A 27,125-nucleotide genomic window follows, 5' to 3' on the forward strand; every position below is an offset into this window, starting at 1 on the left:
GAAAAGATATTAGATTAGTAATGTATTACCACCTACACCATATTGTTGGTGTGAGAATGAAGCCTATTAGTTGACAAGGAACTTGTGACATCCCGAGCCAGATCAACATTGGGGCATTGGGACTACAGCGCCAGGCCTCCACATAAAAATAGGCCCCTCATCATGACTGCATGATGATGACCAGCAACCAGCTGGCCACACGGTTGGCCATAAATAATAAAGTATTCAATTTAATTTCTATTTTCATCACAATTTATTTTTTATTGATGTATTTCGGTAGATATTGAGGCTGATAATGTAAAGGGTGTACACACCCATGTGGCACTGGTCACGCCTCCTCGGCTTCTCTCAATAGGCCCTTGATCATTTTCAGTCCCAGGGTCATGTGGCCCTTAATCCGGCCCTGGTGACATCACCCTACCTCCCAACATTTAGACTTCAGAAATTGGGACATACTAAGACCCACTCCTGATCAGGCCAAACCCTGCCTTGATCCACTTAATTTTGGGCAAAACTTCACCCATGTTTGGCTGTAGTTGTACACACCTATTGAGGTCTGTGAATTGGGCCAGTTGAGATGTATAAATCAATGAGGCAAAAACTAACTGAACTAAGATCTATGTCTAAGAATTCAGCCTATTGAATTTACCATGAACTAGTGATACCAGAGAGGCACAATCTCTTCTGAACTCACAGGTTGCTAGTGAATCGTTCCATTCATTCAATCGGCTCCATTCTCAAACACATTGGTTGACCCACAGGATGGCTAGCTGTCTACCTCCTTTATGTGCAGAAAACAGGTGTATATTTAATTACAGGAGTAATGGAGTTCTCCCAGTTTGAGTAAGATTACCAGTAAAAGTGAATTATGACATTTGCCATTGTCCAATACACTGACGTTAGATACAAATGAGGAAGACAATGGTCTTTGCTCTCACCTCCGCCTGCATATTATCGTGGCTGGAGACTTTACTGAAGATTATTGCCGGAGCAGCGGTGACCCGCACTGTGAAGTCTGTTAAAATCGGACTCAGTATCGCTCGCCGTTCTTGATGCCGTCTGATGCTAAAGGGGGAAGCAAATGAAAACATACGTTTAGGAGAAACTGAGATTTGAAACCATGGAACATACAGTAGAACAAGGAAATAATTAGTGATTGAGGTGTGTTTTTTTATTTTTGTCCTGTGTTTTTTCTTTAGTAGGGCATCTTGCTCCCATGGACTTTACTATTTAGATAATAATTCTGAGCCGCTATTATCTTTGAATTATACCAATTAAGTTGTCAGGACACAAATAATAAACTATAGCAGTAACATAATTGACTGGTCTACTCCGGTGTTAATTTCACAATTCTAAAAATCAGCATAGGAATAAAAAGGATTGGATCACAAAGTTGGGATAAATGACAGACAAGACTTACTTCCCCATATAATTCTCCAGTGTCAATTACCCAAAATGAAGCTTACAAAAATAAAACCATTCCTGCTTGAAAGTGAGGGCAGTGAAACGCAAGTTGTCCATAACTGATTCTATATTGCTTGCACAAAACTAATTGCATATATTCGATAATATGCCCTGTTTAGGAATCTTTGCAGAGGCGGATCATCCCTATTTGTACATACTGGTCATCAACATTGCACTAGCTCTATACTAAGTGTAAAAGATATGTCTGAAAACATTATGTACACGTCTATCCACCTCTACATAGGCAGCAATTCTGTCTACACGCACTCTCAGAGCGCCCTGCTGCAGCCCACTTACACATCTGTGCACTTGTGCAGTGTAACTTATTTCATGGTATGAAACAGAAGGCAAGACTGTCCCACAAGAGCATCACAATATTATCTAGACAAGTGATAGGCAACCTGACATATTATGGGGGCTGCATTAGGTGTCTCCCCAACATTTAAAAGGGGATCCAGTCAAAATACAGCCAGTCTGGATGCCAGTGCTGGAATCCCAACGTTAAGTAATGGAGCTAGGGGAAGGGTTAGGCACTAGGGGGAGGGTTTGGGTTAGGCACTAAGGGGGGGGGGTTAGGGTTAGGCAGTAAGGGGGTAGGGTTAGGTGTAGGCACTAGGGGGAGAGGTTAGGCACTAAGGGGGGAGAGTTAGGTTTAGGATGCGGGGAGGGGGAGAGGTTAGGTACTAAGGGGGGAGAGTTAGGTTTAGGATGTGGGGAGGGGGAGAGGTTAGGTACTAAGGTGGGAGAGCTAGGTTTAGGATGCGGGGAGGGGGTTAGGGTAGGGAGGGTTAGGAGACTGACCGACAAGTCGGTATCCTAAGCCTGGAGGGATGCCGGCTTCGGGTTTCTGACAGCCGGCATCCCGTACCCAAACCTTTAAGAGTAGAAAGTTAAATTAATACTTGTAATAAAAAAATAAAAAAAGGAGGCGCCTATCTGTAATAATATATCAGCAGGCCTGTTAGACAAGCATTACACGCCATAACAAAGAAATAAGACAACGCAGCAAGGAGAAGGTGAGGGCTGCAAGTAAAGGATGGGGGGGTGGGAGGGCTGCATGTGGCCCCAGGGCCACCTGTTTCCCATCATTGATCTAGGCACTAGTTATCATAATTACCAAGTTATCCCCATCTGTATTGGTATCATTTATGTTCTTATCATGTGGTCCATCTGACAACCTGGCTAGGCAGTAACCCGTCCCCAGCTGTGGGTAGTCATATAGGTGTTTAAATGGGAAAACACTGATCATCATGATGCTAATCATGGGTCACTAAGCTCTTACAGCGGGTCCTTACTCGAATTGTGCTAGAAGCACCAGCCCAATACTATCAAGTTATTTGTTTGTTTCTCCAGACACAGGCTGATTCCGAGTAGAACGGTTCTCTGTTCATGGACAAAAACAGTGACTTTGTGCATACGCATATATTCAGAAGTAGTCATTTATTCATATGCATGTCATATTCTAAGTCAAACGCAACTTTGCCGGATCTGTAAACTGGGCAGTGACATTGCGACTGCATGAAACCACCCTGACTTATTGGAGTGTCATGGGAGTGTTGTGGGTGTGTATCAAATGCTCCATGCATGCGGGGAGAGATGGTCATACACTAGACCAACTTACATCCAACTAGTTAGTTGGTTGTAATGACAATCTGGTAATGTATGGCAGGATATGAAAACCAGCAATTTGCTCCCAAACGCCAGAAAACAAATGAAACCGGGCATCCAGACCAGTCGGTCAAATATGTTTGTTTTAAACAATTTGTCTGAATGAAGTTTTTTCCCCTGGGTTTGGGAATAAATGGCTGATTGTCATTTGCTCCCATACATTACCAGATTTAGGGCCTCATTTATCAATGAGTTTTATCAATGCTCCAGCCAATCAGCTCCCAACTGTCATCTGCTTGAAAAATGACAGTTGGGAGCTGATTGGTTTGAGCATTATTTATCATATGCAATGAGTTTTATCACTCGTTGTGAATGATAAAACTCGTTGATCCAACCAACTAGGTGTATGAAAATGAATCTAGTGTATGGCCAGCTGAAGGGTATCCTGTTTCTGACGTATAGTGTCTTTAGCACCTACTGTAGCATGGAGCTGGTGCAAGTGCAGATACTAATAATGACAGTAACGGCAAGCAGCATAAAAGCAATGGGTGGCACTGGTTTCCGCTAGCACACGCACTAACCACCATAATAGTTAATCGGATACACGCATTAGCATTAGGTAGTAAATCAGGCTACCAAGCTAACCACATTGCGTGCAATTCTGTAAATTGTTGTAACTAAGTCCCGAAAATATACTAAATGAACTGTTCAAAACTGGAAAAAAATGGATGTAATGGAGATTAGGTGGATGGAGCTAGGATGACCTGTAGCCATTGAAATCCCCATAATTTTATCAGCAGCATTGATACTACAGATCAGCCAACTTCTCCGTGTCCACATATAAGTAGGGTGGATGTGAGAGAAGGGCAGGCCAGCAAGTAACCAATACCAGCAACCACAATCAGGTCAGCCAACTCCTCCGTGTCCCCATGTAATAGATCCAAAAAAGAAAGAAATGGATCCGGAAACAACGGGACAAAATCCTTAGATTGAGTGGAGCTTAAGATCATAGTCAATGTGCACCTCCAATTGTGAGCAGTGATCAGTTCCTTGAACCAAATAGTGGATTTATTACATCCATCAGCTGGATCTTTTATACCCCTGATGAAGTCCTTATGGACGAAACGCGTAAGGTAGGGATTTCAAGAACCCATGTGTCTACTGTGAGGAATCTGCCCAATGATACCCTTAACCCATAAGGGCTGGCAGCAATATAATAATAATCATTTTCCTCTGTATGTGACCAAGAAATAACCATGTAAGCAATTTTTATGTTACAGGTATTAGTCTCATGTCATTTGACATATGTTTTAATAAAAATAATGGTGGTCCACTGGGCCATTTTTGGGGGTGTTTTTCAGTGAGAGGGTCTTTTTTAGAAATTACTTGGAGCATATTGAACTTTCCAGCATCAACATTGAAGGACAATAAAAGTTATCAGAGTAAGGACAACCTCTACAAGGTTCACCCTCCAAAACTCCTCATAGAACGTTTTCCAATTCCTATTCAGGCATTATATTGAACTAATCATTTGGAGACAGTTGGTCATTCTAACCATTTGCGCCCTCTGAGTGTTTATTTGTTTTATATACATACATATAAATAAATAAATATATATATATAATTTATTTTTTTATTATTTATATATATATTTACACACACACAAATATTATATATATATATATATATATATATATATAAATATATAGTGACAAGAATCGCATAGACCGGGTAAAATCCAACAGATGTTTATTTTCTCACCACAGGCAGGCATACAGTGCAGTGTTCAAAGGCAAGATGTTACAGGCTGGTACACAGAACCTTCCAAACAGCAATACAGTTCTTTTAATGGACTCACAGGTCCAGGATCCCTAACACTAGTCATCCCCGGGCCTATAACCTGGGCGACTAATTCACAATCAGGATCATTCCCAGTGTCCCTGCGGCTCTTTTACCAGCCTCATACAGGTGTCTATCATCATCTGCCTTTCAAGACTCAAATTTACACACACAAACCCTGGTATATACAGTGTGTGTATATATATATATATATATATATATATATACATATATACACACACTGTATATACCAGGGTTTGTGTATACACACACATACAACGTCTTTACACTAGCCTTGGCTGAGACGTTTGTGCTCTTTATAAATTTAACAAGGGTAGTAAGTGATATTTAAGTATTTTTCAACACCAAAACAGAAAATCCTTTGGCAAATACATTGTAGGGTTTAACAGATATTAATCAAAGAACTAATAAAAAGGAAAAAAAAAACCCAGAAGCATAAATTCTGACCTGGAATCAGTACAAAGCTATTTGATTTCATACGCATATGAACATATTTTTCCCAAGGTTTATAAGTGACTGGGAAAACTGGGTTTAAATAGTGTGCATTGCCAAGCCTCATAAGACATCATGTTTCTGTCAGTCTAAATTAGTTATATAGGATGAAACTCCAACTGGATAAAGAGGAAAAAAAAAGAAAAAGGATTTTTATTATGAATAGCATTCCAAGCCAAAGAAAGATAAAAGAGACAATATCATTAATATTATGTGGGAGGAATTTCATCCCTAGCACAAATCATATGATGCACATACTTAATGTGGAAGAGAGCTATTACTGTACACTTTAATGGGTTGTACAGCTAAGGAGAACATCAATATTTCAAGAGGAGCAGGTGCAACACGGCATACCTCAACTATGTTATACGAGTCCAACACAACGATCCCTTACTAATAAAAAATGTTGGGTGTAGGATAAAATGAAATGTGTACCATTGCCAGAAGATATCTAATGCAGAGTTACTGCAGGAGCAAGATGTCAGCTCTTTAATTCTGAAGGGGCAGAATTATTGTGTATATGGCTAATCTCACAGAGGCAAATCTTCTAGCAATGCAGCAGGCTCGAATCTAAAGGCAGTGCTCCTTAGGACGAGTGCTCAAGCCGAAAACAAGGTACCTCCTACCTCCATGGAACAGACAAGAGAAGCACCATGTTCTAATATTCTTTTTTTTTTTAATAATAGTTTTTATTGAAAGTTTAATACAAAGAAATGGGCATACAGAAGGAAAAAGAAGGGAAAAGGGGTAAGCCAGACATATTGCATATCACAATATAAATCAGTCGATCTTGGTCCATTTACATATAATTAATACTTAAACATTTTAGGACAACAAAAATGTTTTATAAAACACTTCACAACACATATAGACAAAATACTAAATAATCAGTTAATGGAAATACCCCGGATCTGCGTGGGGTGAACAGAGAACACTGAGGTCAACCGGAACACACACATATATGGGTTTGTTGCAGCTTCTCTTTTCTTAACCTGCTATCATAAAGAGATGTACTGTACCCTTAAGTTAAAACAATGCTTAAGAAGTTTACTGCACTTTCGGTATGTATGCACAAGATTATTTCGTTTCTGTTTATATTTCTGGCCTGCACATAATACTAAATATAATTTACTTATTTCTGAAGGTCATGTATCGGGCTGCAATGACCATCTGCACCGCAATACTGGTAAAGCAGCACCCACGGTACCTCTGCCAAGCCCAAAATCTCAGGTAACGTATTTATCATGGGAGCATATTTTTAAGCAGAAGTACTGTAGGCAAAGTTCAGACGTCATAATGTAATGCCAGTCTGTCATATTCCATAATTAAAAAATGTATCTGATGTGTCTTCATGGTGCAACATCCTGAATTATAATCAAGGACTGTATTTCGCTCTTCACAACCTTACTACCAACTAAAAAATCTGGCTAGAAATGTATCTTTGTTTTAATGGAAACAAATGAATGACCCAATTACATACCTCAATTAGTTACATAGTGGCACTACTTGCATGATATTATATGCAGTGGCATCACAAGGAGGGTGCGGGCCACACCCGGCTGTCACCCGCCGAGGGGTGACACCAAGGTGCAGACTGACACTCCCCCACACTGACAGGAGGCTCCTGACACTGTGAGGGATCGGGATGCGAGGCCACACCCCGTCCCTCAAAGCCACGTCCCCTTTTCGGGGGGCGCACGGCTACACAGTGCTTAAAACGTCTGGGTGACACCACTGGGAGGGACGCCACTGATTATATGATCGGTTATTGTGTTGGCCCATTACCAAACAAAGGAATGATATATGCTATATACTGATGTGTCCACATACATCTATTCTCCGTACGCGACAAGTCGTGAAACACAACGCGTGAGCGCCGTGTGGCTTGGTAGTTAGTACTAAGCGTCTTTTCGTGCAACTTTTTTTCTTCATATGCGTCTTATTTGCACATGGATGGATGCGAATAGAATACACAAGCAGCTTCTGCTGATTAAAATGATATGTGGTATGCCTATATTCTGTGTGCCACGGCGGGTGTATCTGCATGCGAAATGCTACGTTACAGTGTCAGCCGCAGTCACACACAGAACACAGGCATGCCGATACAGCCGCAGTCACACACAGAACACAGGCATGCAGATACAGCCGCAGTCACACACAGAACATAGGCATGCCGATACAGCCGCAGTCACACACAGAACACAGGCATGCAGATACAGCCGCAGTCACACACAGAACACAGGCATGCCGAAACAGCCGCAGTCACACACAGAACATAGGCATGCCGATACAGCCGCAGTCACACACAGAACACAGGCATGCCGATACAGCCGCAGTCACACACAGAACATAGGCATGCCGATACAGCCGCAGTCACACACAGAACATAGGCATGCCGATACAGCCGCAGTCACACAGAACATAGGCATGCAGATACAGCCGCAGTAACACACAGAACACAGGCATGCAGACACAGCCGCAGTAACACACAGAACACAGGCATGCCGACACAGCCGCAGTCACACACAGAACACAGGCATGCCGATACAGCCGCAGTCACACACAGAACACAGGCATGCCGATACAGCCGCAGTCACACACAGAACACAGGCATGCAGATACAGCCGCAGTCACACACAGAACACAGGCATGCCGATACAGCCGCAGTCACACACAGAACACAGGCATGCCGATACAGCCGCAGTCACACACAGAACACAGGCATGCCGATACAGCCGCAGTCACACACAGAACATAGGCATGCAGATACAGCCGCAGTAACACACAGAACATAGGCATGCAGATACAGCCGCAGTCACACACAGAACACAGGCATGCCGATACAGCCGCAGTCACACACAGAACATAGGCATGCCGATACAGCCGCAGTCACACACAGAACATAGGCATGCCGATACAGCCGCAGTCACACAGAACATAGGCATGCCGATACAGCCGCAGTCACACAGAACATAGGCATGCAGATACAGCCGCAGTAACACACAGAACACAGGCATGCAGACACAGCCGCAGTAACACACAGAACACAGGCATGCCGACACAGCCGCAGTCACACACAGAACACAGGCATGCCGATACAGCCGCAGTCACACACAGAACATAGGCATGCCGATACAGCCGCAGTCACACACAGAACATAGGCATGCCGATACAGCCGCAGTCACACACAGAACATAGGCATGCCGATACAGCCGCAGTCACACACAGAACATAGGCATGCAGATACAGCCGCAGTCACACACAGAACACAGGCATGCGGATACAGCCGCAGTCACACACAGAACACAGACATACAGATGCAGCCGCAGTCACACACAGAACATAGGCATGCCGATACAGCCGCAGTCACACACAGAACATAGGCATGCCGATACAGCCGCAGTCACACACAGAACACAGGCATGCCGATACAGCTGCAGTCACACACAGAACATAGGCATGCAGATACAGCCGCAGTCACACACAGAACATAGGCATGCAGATACAGCCGCAGTCACACACAGAACATAGGCATGCAGATACAGCCGCAGTCACACACAGAACATAGGCATGCCGTATATCATTTTAATGCCTGAGAATCAAATTCGCATCCCTGTGCAAATAAGACACATTTGACGAGAAAAAGTGGAACGAACAGACGCTCTACGGTACAGAGTCACACGGCGCTCATGCGTTATGTGTAACGCGACTTCTGTTCTGAGGTGGTAGAGCCAGAGGTTAGCTTTACGGGTGTAGGCCAGATACACTTTAACTAACCCTACAAAAAGGCAAACAAAATTATTAATATCACTATTATTAATTATATATTAGTATTCTGGAAAATACACTATCACTGAGCTATGCTTATGTTAGAGGCTATGAAGTTGCTCTGACTTCGGCTGATAATGCTCAAAAATAAACACTTATTTATATCTGCATTTTGCTATAAGATACATTTATTTAAACATTTTCCTTAGTGAATTCACTGTACCAGTGGGGTAACTTTCAGTAGAAAAAAAAATATTCCACAACTAGACCGAGTGTTTTAAATTAAAATATCTTTGTACCTAAAACCTGACTCCAAAAATATGATGAAATTCTGAAAAATGCTTTGTACAATGTGGACCAAAGGAATATTTATTATGAAAGTAATGTGTTTTATATTCCTGTTTGTGCCAAGTGAAACAACATAACAAGTATTCATATATAAAGGCTTTTTTGCTTGTCGTGGTGACTTGGCTGTAACTCCAGACATTGCCATTACAGAAATAGGGGCATATACACATCCCCAAATGACAGAGCTATATGCTCTGACCACCCTGCTACTGTATTATACACTTGATCAAACAACGTTCAACCAATCTATACACAGCTATGATACCCCAAATTATTTTATTTTTGGGGAGTGGGGGGTTCTAGATATAGATCTTTCTGAGATGTGAGGGTCCAACAACAGTAAAAACATGTTGTCGGGTATAAATGTGTTACTAGGAAGTGGCTTATATCACTGGCAGGGCTGTAGCTAGGGTAGTGCGGCCGGTGCCATCGCACAGGGCACCACAGGGCAGGGGGCACTGTTTGGACCTGTCAAATTTCTTTTTATTATCATTCTCACTTGTAGCTTCCTCTTATTTAATCCCCAGCACCTCCTGGCCTCCCCTATCTCTTCCCTGGCCCTTCCCCATGAGGCCATTCCCCTTTTTTGGGTGCATTATGTCCCTTTGAAAAATGCTCTTTCTGGCACAGGGCACCAAAAAGTCTAGTTATGGCTCTGATTGGCTCTGATTACTGGTATGGATTATATTTGAGCTCAGCAATACAAATGGCAGCTCACACTAATTAATTATTGCATATAAATAAGCATCTCTGTACGGACTGACTTAACAGATAGATTTGTTGAACATATAATAATAATACATAACCCACATAAAGAATGGAGCAAGAGCATTGCTCCATACACATTATATTAGCTCTGCTGCTGCAGACACTAGGGGCAGCATTTCTGATGCTCAGTACATACACAGCAGTCAAGGGTGGATTTACTCACTGCAGAGTAAAGCGCCCTCTAGTGACGGCTTCTCCTAGTATGCCATGTGATCATAGAATAAAACATGACAATTATGTAAAACATGCAGAAATGGCTACTTGCAGTAAGGCAATTAAACAAAATAATAGGAGTTCATCCAAATTTGAGATAGCTCCATTACAGGTGACGAATGCAGCATCACTTTTGAGTGGCACCAAAGGTTCTCTTCTGTTCTCTATAACAATGAGTTGCAGTGTGAGTTCCACATGTCACACACAAACATTCACTGACACATACAATGAATGTGAGTGTGATTCTTTCTCATGGTCCCTGAGGGTAAATAGCTCTTACATGACTGGCACACACATGCATTGAATGAGAAGGAGCAGAGCTGGCAGTGGGGTGCAGCAGACCCTTATCGCCCACAAACTATTGGAAACGAACATAACTCAAGGCACATTCTACATCTGCATTTCTCTCATTTCAGATGGAGAAATGTATTAAACAACGAGCGACTGGAAACAATTCAACAGCTTATACCCAAAACAACAAAATACCATGGTCACAGCTGTTCCCGGGGCTACTCTGGAGAAAGGCCGAAAAGAGGGTGTGGAGGATAATGAACAGGGAGCTGTCGTCCCTTGTTCCTTTATAGGGATCTAAAGTATGACACGGCCAATTACAAGAGCCCGTTACTGTTTTGCACTGACGGAGTCCATCTGTTACATGTATTTTCAGTTGCTCACTATGTAATGCAGGCCAGCAGCTCTGCCTTGGCAGGACAGGAGGAATTCATGCTGGTCCCTGTTCTTCCTCATGTCGGAGGAAGAGATCGCTGTCTGCCTGCTCCAGCACAAAGCGAGGAGGAGAACTGGGTTACTGCCTGATAAAGGCTGAATCTCCCAGCACTTCATATGGGGGGGGGGGACTTACAAGCAAAGCTGAAGATTTAGTGGCGTGAGATAGAGGCTTCTACATTTATAGACTCACAGATTAACAATAGCGGACCACATTACAATGTTGGTTTGTGTTCGGATGTTCTTCACTACACATGAGGATATATGTATATTCACACACACATATATATACACATACACACATATACTGTTCGGTTATGCTTTCGGACACCCTTGCACCGATTGGGATGAAACCAACAAGAAGTGATCCAGATGGATCTTGGCCAAGTTTTAGGGGGGTGGTTTTAGGCAGGGTTTAGGATCCCGGTCGGAACTCCTGTTGGTGTACGCTGGGCAGAACTTTGACTAGGGGAGCCTGTTCCGGGCATTCCACTGGATGGATCCTGGCCAGGTTTTAGTGGAGTTTAAGGGGAGTTAGGGTCCGGTCAGACCTCCCGTTGATGTACACTGGGCAGAACTTTGACCCTGGGAGCCTGCTCTGAGGCTTCCAGTGTAGAGATTTTGACAAAAACTTCCCAGAGTGGTAACATTGGATCCCAGAAGACAAACTAGGGCAGCGGTTTTCAACCGTTGTGCCATGACACACTAGTGTGCCGCGGCCGGTTGTGAAGTGTGCCGAGGCGGTCAGAGCCGCCGGGCACATTATACAGTACTTCGGCCCAGGCTGCCGCTGAGACATCACAGGTCACGCACGCAGTGTTGCCTGTCCACCCGCCCTGATAGTGACCCAGCCAGCTCTTCCTACCTGCCCTGCTAATGACCCAGGCAGCTCTTCCTGCCCAAGGCCAGTGCCCAGCCAGCTCTTCCCGAGGGCTTGTGACCAAGCCAGCTGTTCCCACCAGCTACCACGCCAGTGAACCCAGCCAGCCAGTCCTGTGGGGTGAGCCAATCTGCTTTTTTTTCCTCTGTGGGGGCCAATGTGATCTTTCTTTGTGGGGAGCAATGTGTTTTTATTTCTGTGGGGGTCAGCCAATGTGATTGTTTCATTTCTGTGGGGGCCAGCCAATGTGATTGTTTCATTTCTGTGGGGGCAGCCAATGTGATTGTTTTGTCCTTGTGGGGGCCAATGTAGTGTGTGTTCCTGCGGGGGCCAATGTAGTGTGTTTTGTTCCTGCGGGGACCAATGTAGTGTGTTTTTTCATAGGTCGCGCACGCCGCATTGCCAGGTGGTGTGCCTTGGTAATTTAAAATCCTTGTGTAGGGTGCCTCGATTTGAAAAAGGTTGAAAATCACTGGACTAGGGGGTTGAGGTCTCGATCGGACCTCCTGTTGGTGTACGTTGGGCAGAACTTTGACCCGGGGAGCCTGTTCAAAGCCTTCCACTGGATGGATTTGGACAAAAACTTCACAGAGGGGTGGCAGTGGTCTGGGATGCCTAATGGAGTGATTGTGGGCCCAGACGGACCTCACGTCGGAGTATGCCAGGCAGAACTTTGACCCAGGGAGCCTGTTCTGGGCACTCCTCTAGATCAATTTGGACGACATTACATAATAAAACTTAGGTTTAAAACCGGGCAATTCCAGGTACTTCAGCTAGTATATATATTATTTGCTGAAGTACCCGGTTCTATTCGGGTAGACCTTAGATATTTACTGCTTCTATTTCCATCTCACCACTCCCATAACACATTAATCCTTCACCTATATAGTAATGCATTACTGCTATAGTAAAGGAGCATACACACGAGACGATGTGCTGAAAGATATTGGTGAAAAATATTGGGTGTACACACTGAACGATATCGTAAACTATATCATTCAGTGAAGTCATCCTGCCACATCCCTGAACAGGCACTTTCTGCGGCAGCGCGCATCATTGGGTTGTTCACTACATACACACTGAACGATATTGTTATCGTCCATATCATTCAAAAGAATTGTCTAGTGTGTATGCGGCTTAAGACATTACTTTCCCTCACCTGTGTACTACCACATTCCGCTCCCTCACCTCTGTAATAACAACTTTCCCTTCCTCGCCCGTGTTGTAACACATTCAACATTCCCCTCTCTCACCTGTGTAGAATTATAATCCCTCCCTCACACCTGTAGTAACACATTACCCTCCATCACCCCTGTAGTAACACATTCCTCTCCCTCACCTCTGTAGTAACACATTACCCCCACTCACCCCTGTAACACATTCCCGCCCTCACCTCTGTAGTAACACATTCCCTTCCCTCACTATTCAAATAGGGGAGCCACATCAACTGCCAGTGATGTTTGCCAGCACTTGGGGTGACAGTTGGTGTTTGAATTCTGAACTGTGCTACAGCCACGATAAGTCAGTCAGGACATTGCACAGGGGGAGGAAACAATTTAGCCCTTTTCACCCCGTTAGGAGTTGAATTTCGAAATATCCCTTAGTGGGCACCTATGTCATGGAAGGAATATACTCCCCGATTTTCATGTTTCTAGGTTCAGTGGTTTGGGCTTGGAAATGACGAGTCAGTCAGTCGATTTGATTATATATATATATATATATATATACATACACACACACACACACACACACACACACACACACACACACACACACACACACACACACACACAGTGTGGGAGCTTATCTTGCCTGCCTAAGATGAACTTTATGAGACTAAGATAAGAGACTTTTATAATAAGATTGTATATTTTCTTAAACATTTTTTAAGATAATACGCTCTATTTATTCTCTAAATACTCATGATACTAAAAATAGATACCGTTTTTTCTATATACACTTATTGATAATTTTTTACTCCTCATTACCTTATGCTATTTATACTCCTGTGTTTTATTTATTTAGATTTTTATGTTTATGATCTATCTAGTATTTATATGAAGTGATTGTAATAAATGTGGATTTTTTAAGATATCAATTTTTTTTTAGAATAATTATTGACACTTGGCACTTTACATCATCACATTTAACGTATTTTTCACATTGACACTTGGCACTTTACATATAGTATATTGATTAATTTCTCCCTTCTTTCCATATTTTAATCATTTTGCACTTTGAGCACTTTAATTATTCGATGCTGGGTTTTTTTTTAGGAATATCCCTTGTTGTATACACGGTATCATCACACATAACACTCTTTTGGGTTTTTTACACCAAAATAAATTTTTTATTCATGTTTGATGCGATAATTAGAGTTTCACACATATATCCTAAACACCAATATGCGCTAGCATCCAAGTATATCGCTACACATTTTCTTCTGTGGGCTGGTTAACCACAGCCCTATTTCTCTTGGTTAAAAGCTGCCACCTTAAATATTAAATAGGGGGGTGTATATATATAATTTTTAACATTTTAAAAATATCTACCAAATCATAGATATTCTTTCATATTATATCTATATATATATATATATATATATATATATATATAATATGAAAGAATATCTATGATTGGGTAGGTTATATATATATAAATAATAGGGGAAATAAATGGCGGCATTCAGCATCTTGTATTCAAATGGTCGGTAATCTTATGTTTCGAGCCGCAGCTCGTCATCAGGGATCCCTGATGACGAACTGAGTGTTTCGTATCAAATGATTCAGCACAATCACCTGGTGCCTCCTAGTCGCATCGCGATTAAGACACATTCTCAGCAAAAAAAAAAAACACGCTAGCAGAGTCTCAAGGAACCAGGCAGCGCCAAGAGGGGCTGATTGATGCAACTGCAGCAAACACGAGCGAGGACACATCTGTACAAGGCATATATAAATTAGAGATGAGCAGTTTGGTTTACACGGTTATGTTCGCATCTCAAAAACGGCGTCTTATTGGCTATCTGGCTCTCAAGTGTTTTGGTCAGCCAATAAGATAAACCAAACCGCTCATCTCTAATATAAATACATTATAAATTCAAGTATTAAGCAAAGCTCATACTCAGGATATAATAATGACAAACTTTCTCACAAGTATTTGCATCAGTCTCAGCGCTGCCTGGAGCCTTCACCGGTGCTAATGCTCTGCGCAATATAATGTATTACTAACACACTCCCAACATTCTTTGAAATTTGAGAACAAAGCACAATGATTTGTCTTGTCCAATACTGCATGCACAGGGCCTAATAAACGGGACCTTCCTATATATTATGGTACTGTGAAGATACAGACTCAATGTATATAGTCAGGACTAATGACAGAACAGATGGTTAGTGTATCTTGGAAAGCCAGAATTGCAGTCTAAATAACAGTGCAAGGTTCAATACGATAACATTACAATTGGGGGGAGGGGGGTGAATGAGGAGGAAAATGAGAGGCTTATAAATATCAATTTGTTTGGCTCATTCCTCTTGCAGCCTACATGTTCACCTAAACACAGATCGACACATGATCAAGTCATTCTGCCAAACACACTCCTGTGCTGCTTTGCTCTCCGCTGAATGCTGTCTTTCCTTTCAGATAACACTTGAAAGCAGAAGCCTGTTTGGTATATTTAACCTGTCAGTGATCCAGTATTTTTTTTTCTCCTTCTAAGTGCCATTCACACCGCGCTATTGGGTTCCTCTCAGATTTATCTGGTGGTTTGTGATAGATAAGTACAAAAACTCAACTTGCAGGCTCTTTAAAGCCTTTTGTTTAATTCTGAGTGCATATTAAAGGGGCCCACCTGTGGTTTGTTATGATGAAAGTGTAAGTTATAGATTTTGCGCGGTTACAGAGCACACAGCTTTCCCATCATGGCGAAGATAATGTATTCTGGAATGTTATACATTATTTGATCAAGTCCTCTGGGCTATTCTAATAAACATACCACTGCTATGTATACAGAAAGCATGAGTCAAAATTGGAAATGTAAACCTTTGCCTTACTCTAATGTTCCTCTAGATAATCTGGCTATATTGATTGGAACGTGTGTAGCAGTAAAACAAATAATCAGGAGCATATTACACATGGGTGTTAATAAGCACATCTATGCCATTTCAAACAAACCATATTACTTTCCACTGTTACAATTGAATAGAATAATACAACAACTGTATTTGGAAGCCTCTGATCGGCTGAGATGATGGAATATGGGACTGCCGTCAGCTCTCTCATTGGCTGAAGGAGTACGTGTTGTTAATGTATAATGTGCCAACAAATTTTTACATGTCAAGTGGAGCCTCTGTGTGTCTGGCTGCGGTAACACCAGGCACCCTGAGAGGTGGGTGCCGCAGACCACCAACACAAAACGGGTAAGATCTGTGAAACTCTGACATTGTATACATTATGGAGACAAAGGCTTTAACGTAGATTTTTTAGAAAGATTATGAAGCCCTCTTTTGCATCACACGATCTACTTTTAGATGACATGTATCAAGGGAATTTATAGAAGTTGTCGGAGGTCTCAGGTGAACTTCCCTTCCCTGTTCATTACGAGGGAACTTGAATCAGGACTAGAAAGACTTTTTACTTTGTTGAAACAATGTTGCTGCACTCTGCAAACAGTTAATAAATCACTGCTGCTTGTGCTATGCAGCAATGTATAAACCATGTCCTTGTCCTGCATTGTTTTGTATTACTATTACTGTTTTCTCTTGTGTGCTCATTTATGTACTGTGTAAGGCGTTGCGGAACCTTTGTGGCGCCATATAAATAAAAGATAATAATAATAATAATTGAATCTCTTTAGTAAGAATAGTAATTAGGGGCCTGACACTGACTTAAATAGCTTCCTCCAAATTGTACAGTGTCATTTGTGCAAATTTGCAATAGATTTTGTAGTGCCCTCCCCACATTCAAAATCAGGATACTTATCCTTATAAATATCATATGGCTACTTTCCAGCCTCATCTATCTGATGCATGGTCAGAAGAGGCAAATTGTATACTTTACTACCGATGTCTGCTATTGATTCAGATGGCAAAGTCTCTTGGGGGCTAGAATATTTTAAAGGGCAAATTCGCACTTTGTGAATACTATACATCAATGGTCCCCAACGTTAATTGAGGTGTGAGCTACCTTACTAAAATGAAACCTCCTGAAGAGCTACTAAAATTGTACAAAAAAAATAATCTGGCTAATAACCAAACAACTGAAGGTAATTTAATGAAAAAAATAAATAAATGTTTCATAGAAAATAAAAATGCATTTAAGTATTACAGTGATATTGTTGTAGTTTGTAAATAAAATTTAAGCACAAGCACATTTCACTGTTAATTACCGGCTCCAAATAATAAGGTACGTGCAATAGAGGAGCAAAAGATATAGGCAGGGCTGCAGCATGAGTTTCCCGCCTGGCTGGCCGGGAGTCACTCGCTCCGCCGTAGCGTAGACGCCGCGGGTGGAACCACGGGCAAGCACATCAGGTGATTGCTGTCGAGGCTGCGGAAACGTGCTTCAACGTGGATCCACCCATGGCGTCGATGCCACGGAGGAGCACACGTCAGAGGTCACTTCCTCCTAGTTGATTCGGCAGTACTGCAGCTAGGTGAGCTAGCAAAATTAAGACAGCGAGCTACCGGTAGCTCGCGAGCTACAGGTTGGAGACCACTGCTATACATTGTACATCTATCGCCAATGAGGTCCCTTTTTCCAGAATAATACCCCTTACCTAAATCCTTTAATTATTAAGGTATATATATACACCGTTCACCTGATTTGGATGTAATTACCCTCAAATTAAATCTGAAAGTCTGCAGTTAAAGCACATCTTGTTTGTTTCATTTCAAAGCCATTATGGTGGTGAATAGAGGCCAAAATATGAAAATTCTTTCAATGTCCCAATATTTATGCACCTGACTGTATATAAATAATATATATATATATATATATATATACACACATACATACACACATACACACATTATATATATATATATATATATATATATATACATACTCTAGTATATTGTATGTTATCTACTTTAAAAACATTGTACACAGAGAACAGAACACCCCCTTGTCCAACTTCCTGGGGCCTGAGGTGACATCACACATACCTGCTGGCCATGTTCCACTCCAATGCTGGGTTCTGGGAGCCTCTATCTGCCTCTGCGAGCGGTCCGCCATTGTTACTCTCCTTCTCTGGTTTCAGCTGCTCCCACTGAGCCGTGCCAATATTAATGGACTGCAGGTCAATCTGATACTGCCTGTCTTCAACTTCCGATCCTGGGTCTCTAAGAATCCCTAAATTCAAGGCGCGCCTAAAATGGAAAAAGACTTCATAAGACTCTGCTACACAACACAGAAGCAGTGTACGCCACAATTCTAACACCATGGCTTTATTTCTGTATTAACATTTAGTTATTGCACTTAAATAAAGGCACTTGTTGCTCGGTTTGCTCCTTTCCTTATGTGATCTCTCTCAGGAATATTTGGTACCATACTGTAGCTCCTGTCTTCTGAAGTCAATCTTTCAATAAAACCATTACACAAAAAAAACCTCAAATCCAACATGAATATATATGTAGTTGCTCGTTAATGGTGTATGCACAGCAGGTATCACAGGGTCTATGCTCCGTACAGTCACCACGAGGAGAGCTTCTGCAAACAGGTAATGAGGTGCAGGATACCAGTGACCAAATACTGAATATTAACAATCTTACATTTCTTTGAAAATAAGTAATGTACACTAATAGCAAGGTTCAGATGACATTATTAACCTGAAGATAGTGGACAACTATGAGAAGATGTGTCTGTTGCCTTCGGGGCCGTCTAGGGTAGTGCTACCTGTGCCATGGCACCGGACACAGCAGGGCAGGGGGTGCTTTTTGGGCCTGTCAATTTTCCTGTTTATAATCATTCTCACTTGTAGCTTCCTCTTCTTTTATCCCCAGCATCTCCTGGCCTCCCCTATCTCTTCCTGGCCCTTCCCCATGAGGCCATGGTCCTTTTTCAGGTGCATTATCTTATGTCCCTATTTAAAAAGTGGGGTGGGGGGCCCAATGCTCCCTCTGGCACAGGGCACCAAAAAGTCTAGTTACGGCTTGATTGACTTTAATGAGCAAATTATCCAGTAACCTTCCTCTAATGATGGAGAACCCAAGCAATTTAGGAGTTACACTCTGGTTGAGTATTCAGCACCAGTTCCATGAAATATTTAACATCTCTGCAGCAACTGTGAAAACGCTAGAAAGGATAAAAATTATCTTTATTCCAGGAACTCATTTTACCGATATAAAAAAATATTACTATATTTTATTTCCTACTTAAAACTAAAAGCATCCCAATATTTAACATTGCTATTGGATACGAAACTTTTAGACGTACAGTATTGGTCAAGTTGTAATAAATATTTACATATCCAGGATTCGGTCCAAGTGATTTGTTTTATTTATTTATTTTTCTTAAAAGGTGGACATATTTAATTTTCCACCTCTGATGAAGACATATTCCTAGTCTTGTGGGATTTAAAATGTTGGCCTCCCCTAAAACAGATACAAAACAATTTTTCTTCTGACAAAAGCTTTAATGGAAGTTAATGTAATTTTCCTGTTCAATTCCAAGAAATTCTATCGTTTACAGTTAACTTTAGAGACTTAACCAAGTACTTAAGGTAGAGTGCGTGCAATTAATAGCCTACATCTAAATATTACTACACCCGTTTAAAACTGAAATCTCTCTTTTTTTAATGAGGTCTGAATGATGTCATTTATTTCCTTTACCAAGGCGGTTTTAGGAATTTATGTACATTAATTGATATTACAAATTATTAAGTGACATCAAGTCATACTTTAGCATACCTTTGTATGCTTTGGCTAATTCAAATAGAAGGTTGAGGTTTATATTTGGAAACATTAGCCAAAACACAAAAGCTCCCCTATTATGCCAAGTCGTGTGTGTTTTTCTACAATATTATATGGTGGAAATCTCCTTTCTTCTGTAAGAATGACTGTAGCCATTCATCTAGCTGAAACACACACTTGCAGAGAAACACTGCTTAACTAATTTCATTATCAGGACAATTGTAAAAGTGATGAGAACTGTGAATAATTCTGGAAAGAAAAGCAACTGATTATATTTATGATAACTCTTTGCACTGTCTACACAAGGGCAGGATAAGGTGTTATACTAAGAGGGCAACTAAAGCAAAATTACCAAGGACTAATCTTATTGACTGTAATCAACAAATGGCCACATACATTTTAATGGGGTTGTTGGTTGAACTGATCTTCTTGCCAGGCTGTTCAAACATTAGACTGCTCCCAATACATTTTGGGATGGGTCAATCGTTAACCTCGGCCACCATATAGTAGTGTCAGACCAATATGGTCAAAAACATCCAATTTGGCAGACCAGATCTGATCATAAGTAGCCAGTATTATAATACTGCAGTCCTGTGTGTATGACATTGGTTCCACATCAAGCTTACTCAACGGGCAAGAAGAAGTCACTAGCCATATATAATGATCATTAAAGAATTAAAGTTAAATTAACATTTCCCAAAAACTTAGCCTTTTAACATGTAAAACACAAACTGGCAAATTTTAGACTCAATCTCAATGGATGTGTTACAGTGTAATAGTAAAAAAAACACTGCAGTTCAAAATAAAAAATATTTAGATTTTCAATTATAAAAAAAAAGTCTTTCTAAAATACATCTAAATTACTTAACCTCAGTGTGGATGTAGCTAGTCCTGAAAAAAAATGCTAACACAATGTCCAGCCATTTATGAGGTTTCCGAAACCATGCACTGAAATGTTCAGAAGAGCCCTGGGATTTTTATTAGGCATTACATAATCATGCCCCATTGTAGGGGTGGCCATCGATAACCGATGATTCTTAACCATCAATGTTTTTTTTTTTCAAATACTATTATTTAAGCATCACATCAATTTACTGTAGTCAATCGTGATACAGCACAATAAAGGATATATAAATGGATACATGCGTCCGTAGCTCCACACAATAAAATACAAAATTACACATTGGTACATACAAACAAAGCAGTAGTTCTCCTAAAGACATAGGCCCGTATTCAATTTGTAGCGAAAAGTCCATTGCCGGACTTTTCGCCATCATTGCGGGTTTCAGGTGCGAAAAAGTATCGCACGCATCCATGTATTCAATTCTAAATCGGCAAAAACGGGATGCGGCGAAAGTCAAACAGGCGAAAAGTCCTGTAGTTTTTGGGGAAATCAGCCTGACCCCCCCCCCCGAAAAAGATACTCTGACATGGGGGTTCACTATGGGTACCCCGATTAGCCCTGTGAACGTATTTGGGGTTTTTGAATGGTCTCAATAGGCGCTATTTAGCGTCTGTCAGCAAGTGGTGAAGAATAGCATTTTGCAACTTTTTTGGCGGAAAATAAGTATTCCCATCAAATTTGGGGTACATGAAAATGGGTACAAGCATATTTTAAAGTTGCTAAAATCAAGCTTTAAAAGGCGTCAAAAATTCACCTTCAGCAATCACCTGCAATAAAAAATACACCTCCCCTATACTTTAAAAATACACCTCCCCAATACTTTAAAAATACACCTCCCCCATACTTCCAGAACCCCCCAAAGGCTATTTCACTAGTTTTTGAATTTGTACCCCCACTTTGTATTTATTGCCCTTTTTTCAAAGTGCTCTTTTTGGGTGTCATTTGTGTTTTTCTCTCTTTTTTCGTTTTTTCACGCAGTTAGTGTCAGGGGGGATGTCCAAAGGGTGCAGGGGTGGTTCCCGCAACATTGCACCCCAAAACCCCAATTCTGCATTTTTTTTCCTGCCGGGTGTTGACATTGCGTTATCGTGCCAGTGAAGACACTGAAATTTAATACAGGGATAAATGAAATCGGTGAAAATGACATTGGCGAAAAAGTTTTCCCGAAAACGGCTTCTAATTGAATACGGCCCATAGGAGGATACACCACAGCCCATATGATATCTTGGAGACATATTCTACCCAGGATCACCCTAGAGACGAGAAGAGCCAAGAAGAACCCAAAATCAATAGACATCCTATTAAAGAAGAGTTAATTCTCTAGTAATATGGGAGGGTCACCCAATTGAATTCTGGTTTCATGCCATTCTGCAAATGCTTAATACGACTCTGGAAATCCATTGGTAGGATGGAGATGTATCTCTCCCAGGAGTCAAAAAACTTAGCAACTAATCTGTCTTTATTTTAGGTTGTATCCAGCCAATCCATCTGGAAAATGTGGTGGAATTTCTGTTTAAATAAGTTTAAGGAGGGCGGGATAGACAGAATCCACTCCTGTATGATGGATTTGCGTGCAGCTGTGCTAATTGCAAGCAGCAGTTTTCTGAAACCTTTGGAGATCCGTTGACTCTCCGGTATAATACCAAAAATGGCCCATTCTTCTGTAAATGGCAGATAATTCACTAAATGATCCGTAGAATTTTTTTTTTACCTGAATCCAAAAGCATCATATTAGAGGGCATGCCAAGAGGCAGTGAAAAAGATCTGCCCTAGGTGTTCGGCAGCGGCGGCATTCAAAGTGGACATACCCGCTAAGTATTGTCTGTGGGGTGAGGAGTAAGCTCTATGAAATATGTTATAAAACAAATCCTGGTATTGCATTGAAGGGATTAAACAACATAAGGAAATTAAACTTTTAACTAATAAGGGACAATTAAAACCTGGGAAATCTACGAGCCACTGTTGTATTCCCGAATGACTAGTGGAATGGTCCATTGGAGAGCATAAGAATATGTAATGTGCAGATATGGCCTTTCTGGTGGCAGGCGGGGAACCCAACAGTTCATCTAGCGCAGTGGTCGGGGAACAGGAGTAAATTACCCTACATGGGGTAAAAATGAAATTCCTAGGGGTAATGGACGGAGAGCCGGGCATGCATATAGAATGAATCATATGCATGCCCGGCTGTGCCGCAGGGAGGCTCTAAGCCGGATGCCCACTGAGATGTTATTACCAGCGGGCGCCCGGCTCCTTCCCTGCAGCGCCGCGTTAGCCGGAGGCTGGAGTTCTCTTCTGAGCTCCAGCTTCCGCATCTCTCCATGCGCACTATGGGAGAGACGTCATGATTTTGAGAAATTGACTTCAAATCCTGAAACACTTCCGAAGTCTCGCAAGAGGTCAAGGATTTTGGGAAGGGAATTTTTTGGGTTACTTATATATAGCAATACATCATCCGCAAATGCAGATATTTTAACCTCCATATTACCTATTTGGATTCCCTTAAAAGTAGATTAATCTTGTAAAAGACGTAGTAAAGGGTCAATGGGCATCCCTGTCTCGTACCCCGTTGCATAGTCAATTGCTCCTCTCTTAGGACGTTAACTAGAAGGGAAGTGGAGGGCGTTGTATAAAAATAACGAATAAGTTTTATAAAGTTATCATCAAATTGTCTATCATCCAACAGCTTAAACAAATGGGGCCAGGCCACGGTGTCAAAGGCCTTATGTATGTCTAAACTCAGGAGCATATGTATCCCCTTTCCCCCTTGAGACGCAGCTATTGTTGCCGCTACTGCTGTGCGTACTGCTTTTACAGAGTGTCGTCCCCGAACAAAACCCAGTTGGTAGGTAGTCAGACGCTCCGGAAGGATCTGATGCAATCTATTAGCCAGTATCTTTTAAAATACTTTAAAATCTATGATTAGAAGAGTAATTGGCCGGTAGGAGTCGACCGACATCGGGTCTTTTCCCGGTTTAACCATCAATGTTTTAAAGCCGAAGGTGGTAGATTTACAATTTGATTCCATGACAGTTACCAGCATTGCTTGCTTCACCCTGATGCGATGGTTGCTGATCTAATTCCTGCTGCGTACATCACAAGGTCAGTGGCAATGCTCCTTTAGGCATTCAAAATCAACCTTATCTGTGCATTATTGTACCGATGATGGCTCAAACTATTGAATGGTTAACAAATGATGGATACATGTCAATGTTAGGCATTTTGAATCCACCCTTCCAATGGCCAGCCCTACGTTGTTGTTATTACTGCAAGCTGATGAGCTAGTCTGATGACCTATCCAGTCCCCTTAATGTTTTGATTGGATAAATGGCTGTTATGAAACCGATACTCAGACAATCAGAATATTGATACGCCCCCTGCCAAGGAACTAGAAGAGAGTCCAGCACAGAACATCTTGATAAAGGAGGTGACATAATGAGAGATTGTAAAAAGAGAGACAATACTTTCACATTACCTGACCTGTAATTGTGTCTACAGAACAGGCAATACAGCTGGGATCCTTACACATACAGTACATCCCAACTGTCCACATTTTGGTGGGATAGTCCTGAATTACAGTATGCTCACAAATAGGTCTTTTGGAGGCTCTGAGAAGAGATTGGGCAGATAGGAGGTGGACCGTATTTTGACACGATTCCCACCATGTCTAAGTATTGGGAAGTATACTAGGGTTGTCCATCAAAAGGTTTACCATCGATGCTTTACGGTTTTTAACTACCTGATGGGAAAAAACATCAATGGTTCAGGTCTGAGCATGTGAAAATAAACAGACTTTGGATATGGAAGAGCAATCCAAAAAACTATGGCCTTTAACCACATGACCTCCCCCATCGACCATCGGGAGGAAACCATTGATGGACAACCGTAAAATATGCACTGAGAATAGGTTTTCACGTACTGAAATACAGTGTTATGCTGTTAAATTATCATTGGCTGAAGCAGTAACACATAGGGCCTGATTCAGACCCGCTTGCAAGCGGGTCAATGGTTGTGCATTGGGCACACGCAGCATGCGCAATTTGCAAACCCCGGAGCGAGTGAGAAGTTCACTCATTCCGGGGCTCGCTACAAACGGGGCGGCTGTCGATGTTGATGGCCAGCTCGCCCCGTTGTGTAGGCGGGGTGGGGGGGTGGCTGGCCAAACGGAGGCGTTCCCGAAGGAATGCCTGCCGTTTGAGGGCGGCCCTACTGACATCACTCCTGCTCTATTAGAGCAGGAAGCTCTCTGGGTCTTGCGGTAGACGAGACCCTACCACAAGGGTCTCGTCACAAGCCCGATGGTCGCGATGGTGTGGGTGGTCACCCACAGCTTAGCGAGCGGCCAGCAGGCCGTTTTTTTTTTTTTAAACGGCCGCCCTGATTCAGAGCAAGCACTCGCTTTTTGCGAGCGGCTCTGAATCAGGGCCATATTACCTTAAGTTAAGCAGCACCCAAACGGTCCACATTCCGTGGTCAAGGGCTATCAGAAATTTTTGTGAAAGCCAGCAAACACCAGAAGAAGCACTTATATACAGTGCAAGTCAAAGTGTAATTCCAGTTTAAGTTTTGCTTTTGATACTTGCCACATCAATCCAAACGTTTTTTAAAGTTAAAATTGTAGGTTGCCTATGAAAATATGTAAACCGTTTTAATACAAGTGCTATTTTCTTTTATATGTTGTGTAATTATCTTCCATGTTATCTATAAAATGACAAGTGTGAAAATGAACACTGTACTTCTAAATGGCTCCTACTTCAATTTAACATTAAATAAACTTTGGGGTTTGTGTGTGTGTTTTTTTTTTATAAACAATGAATGTTTTACAGAATTGTTTTTAATTTAAGTTTCGAGGATAAAATTTCATACTTTCAAGTAATAAATAGGATATAGCTAAAGAAATTGCTCCCCTTCCGAAAACAGGTGAGCAATTTTTCTTTCCTCTAAGTTTATAAAAGTTTGGGTGAATTTACAATTGTTCTGTGACAGATACATCATTGGCCTTTGGATAAGAAAAACATTTAATCAAGGACATTGATGAATTTGACACAGCATTAAACATAAATGTACAATACTGATTGACAAAGCTTTATTGATTCAAACTAAAAATACATGTTTATCAACATATTCTCCAATCAGAAACACACAGCATCCCTCAGACATTTTCCTGGACAACAATCTGTGTCTAAACAATGAATTGATGTGGTCTAGACAACCATAATCTCTATTCTTCCCTTTTTTGGCTTAACTCGTGAACGATTGCAAAACGTATTGCTTAACAACTTTGCTTCAGACTGACATGAATCCAAAGCATGAAAATAGACTAAATTCCTCCTATTTTCATAAAGGGAGACATATCAATCACAGAAAACTCCAGGATTTGCAGCGAAATCAGCACTTACGTCTCCAATTTTATTAGAAGATAGACCACCCTGTGTTCTGGGGGGGAGATTTCTGAAGTATTACCTTTAAATTGATAACATGTACACACTAATTGCATCCAGTGCTCTTACTATGGGTATCACAAATCTATTTTCAACCAGCACTATTTTTCTTTTAAATATATTGTAACTGGCCAAATAATGTCAATGTCATTGTGTCCTAAACCACCAAGCCACGTTATTTATACAGTGTCTGGGTGACGTAAAAAAACACTTTTCTTTATGTGTGTGAATTCATGAAACCAAAAGCTGATGCGACTGGGCAGGGAGTGTGGTTATATTGCTATAAGAAACCAATAATGTTTTATGCCAAAAATATTTATCTGTGTATAGTAATTGACATGGGGACCTGTCTGTGTATTTGGTATTCATTAACATTATGAACCTATACCGATAAACAAAAGTGTACTGTGTGGTGAACATGCAGCTATGCAGCAATCAAAACTGCAAATTTTGAATAAAGTGAGGATATATATCCAACGTGTTATCAATAAGTATTGGGAGGGGGGGGGGGAGAACAAGTTCTATTATGTGAACCTAAGGGCAGGATGCACTAAAGACAAAATTACTGTTTTGGACTATTGGACGATGAACACATCGGCCAAAAAAATATACATTGTTATATTATACTGGTATCCTGGTATATTATACTGGTATCAATACTTATTGATACCAGTTATCAATAAGTATTGGGAGGGGGGGGGGGAGAACAAGTTCTATTATGTGAACCTAAGGGCAGGATGCACTAAAGA

The 27,125-nt window shown here is 41.4% G+C and overlaps 1 protein-coding gene across 6 annotated transcripts in view; it reads right to left on the reverse strand.

Annotated features, from left to right (window-relative positions):
• VPS13B (vacuolar protein sorting 13 homolog B) overlaps window positions 1-27,125 on the reverse strand; it is a 1,086,122-nt gene that overhangs the window by 349,425 nt on the left and 709,572 nt on the right. For all 6 annotated transcript variants that reach the window (XR_015869381.1, XM_088442693.1, XM_088442694.1 and 3 more), the window contains exons 31-32: window positions 18,289-18,492; window positions 939-1,065 (exon numbers count right to left, since the gene is read on the reverse strand). Coding sequence is in view for 5 of the 6 variants with exons in the window: in XM_088442693.1 (XP_088298819.1) it covers window positions 939-1,065; window positions 18,289-18,492 (331 nt within the window). In the remaining variant the exon portion in view is untranslated. The remainder of the gene's footprint in view (window positions 1-938; window positions 1,066-18,288; window positions 18,493-27,125) is intronic.

The sequence above is a fragment of the Taudactylus pleione genome, unplaced genomic scaffold (assembly GCF_031769625.1).
Source record: "Taudactylus pleione unplaced genomic scaffold, aTauple2 ptg000314l, whole genome shotgun sequence".
Taxonomy (NCBI): domain Eukaryota; kingdom Metazoa; phylum Chordata; class Amphibia; order Anura; family Myobatrachidae; genus Taudactylus; species Taudactylus pleione.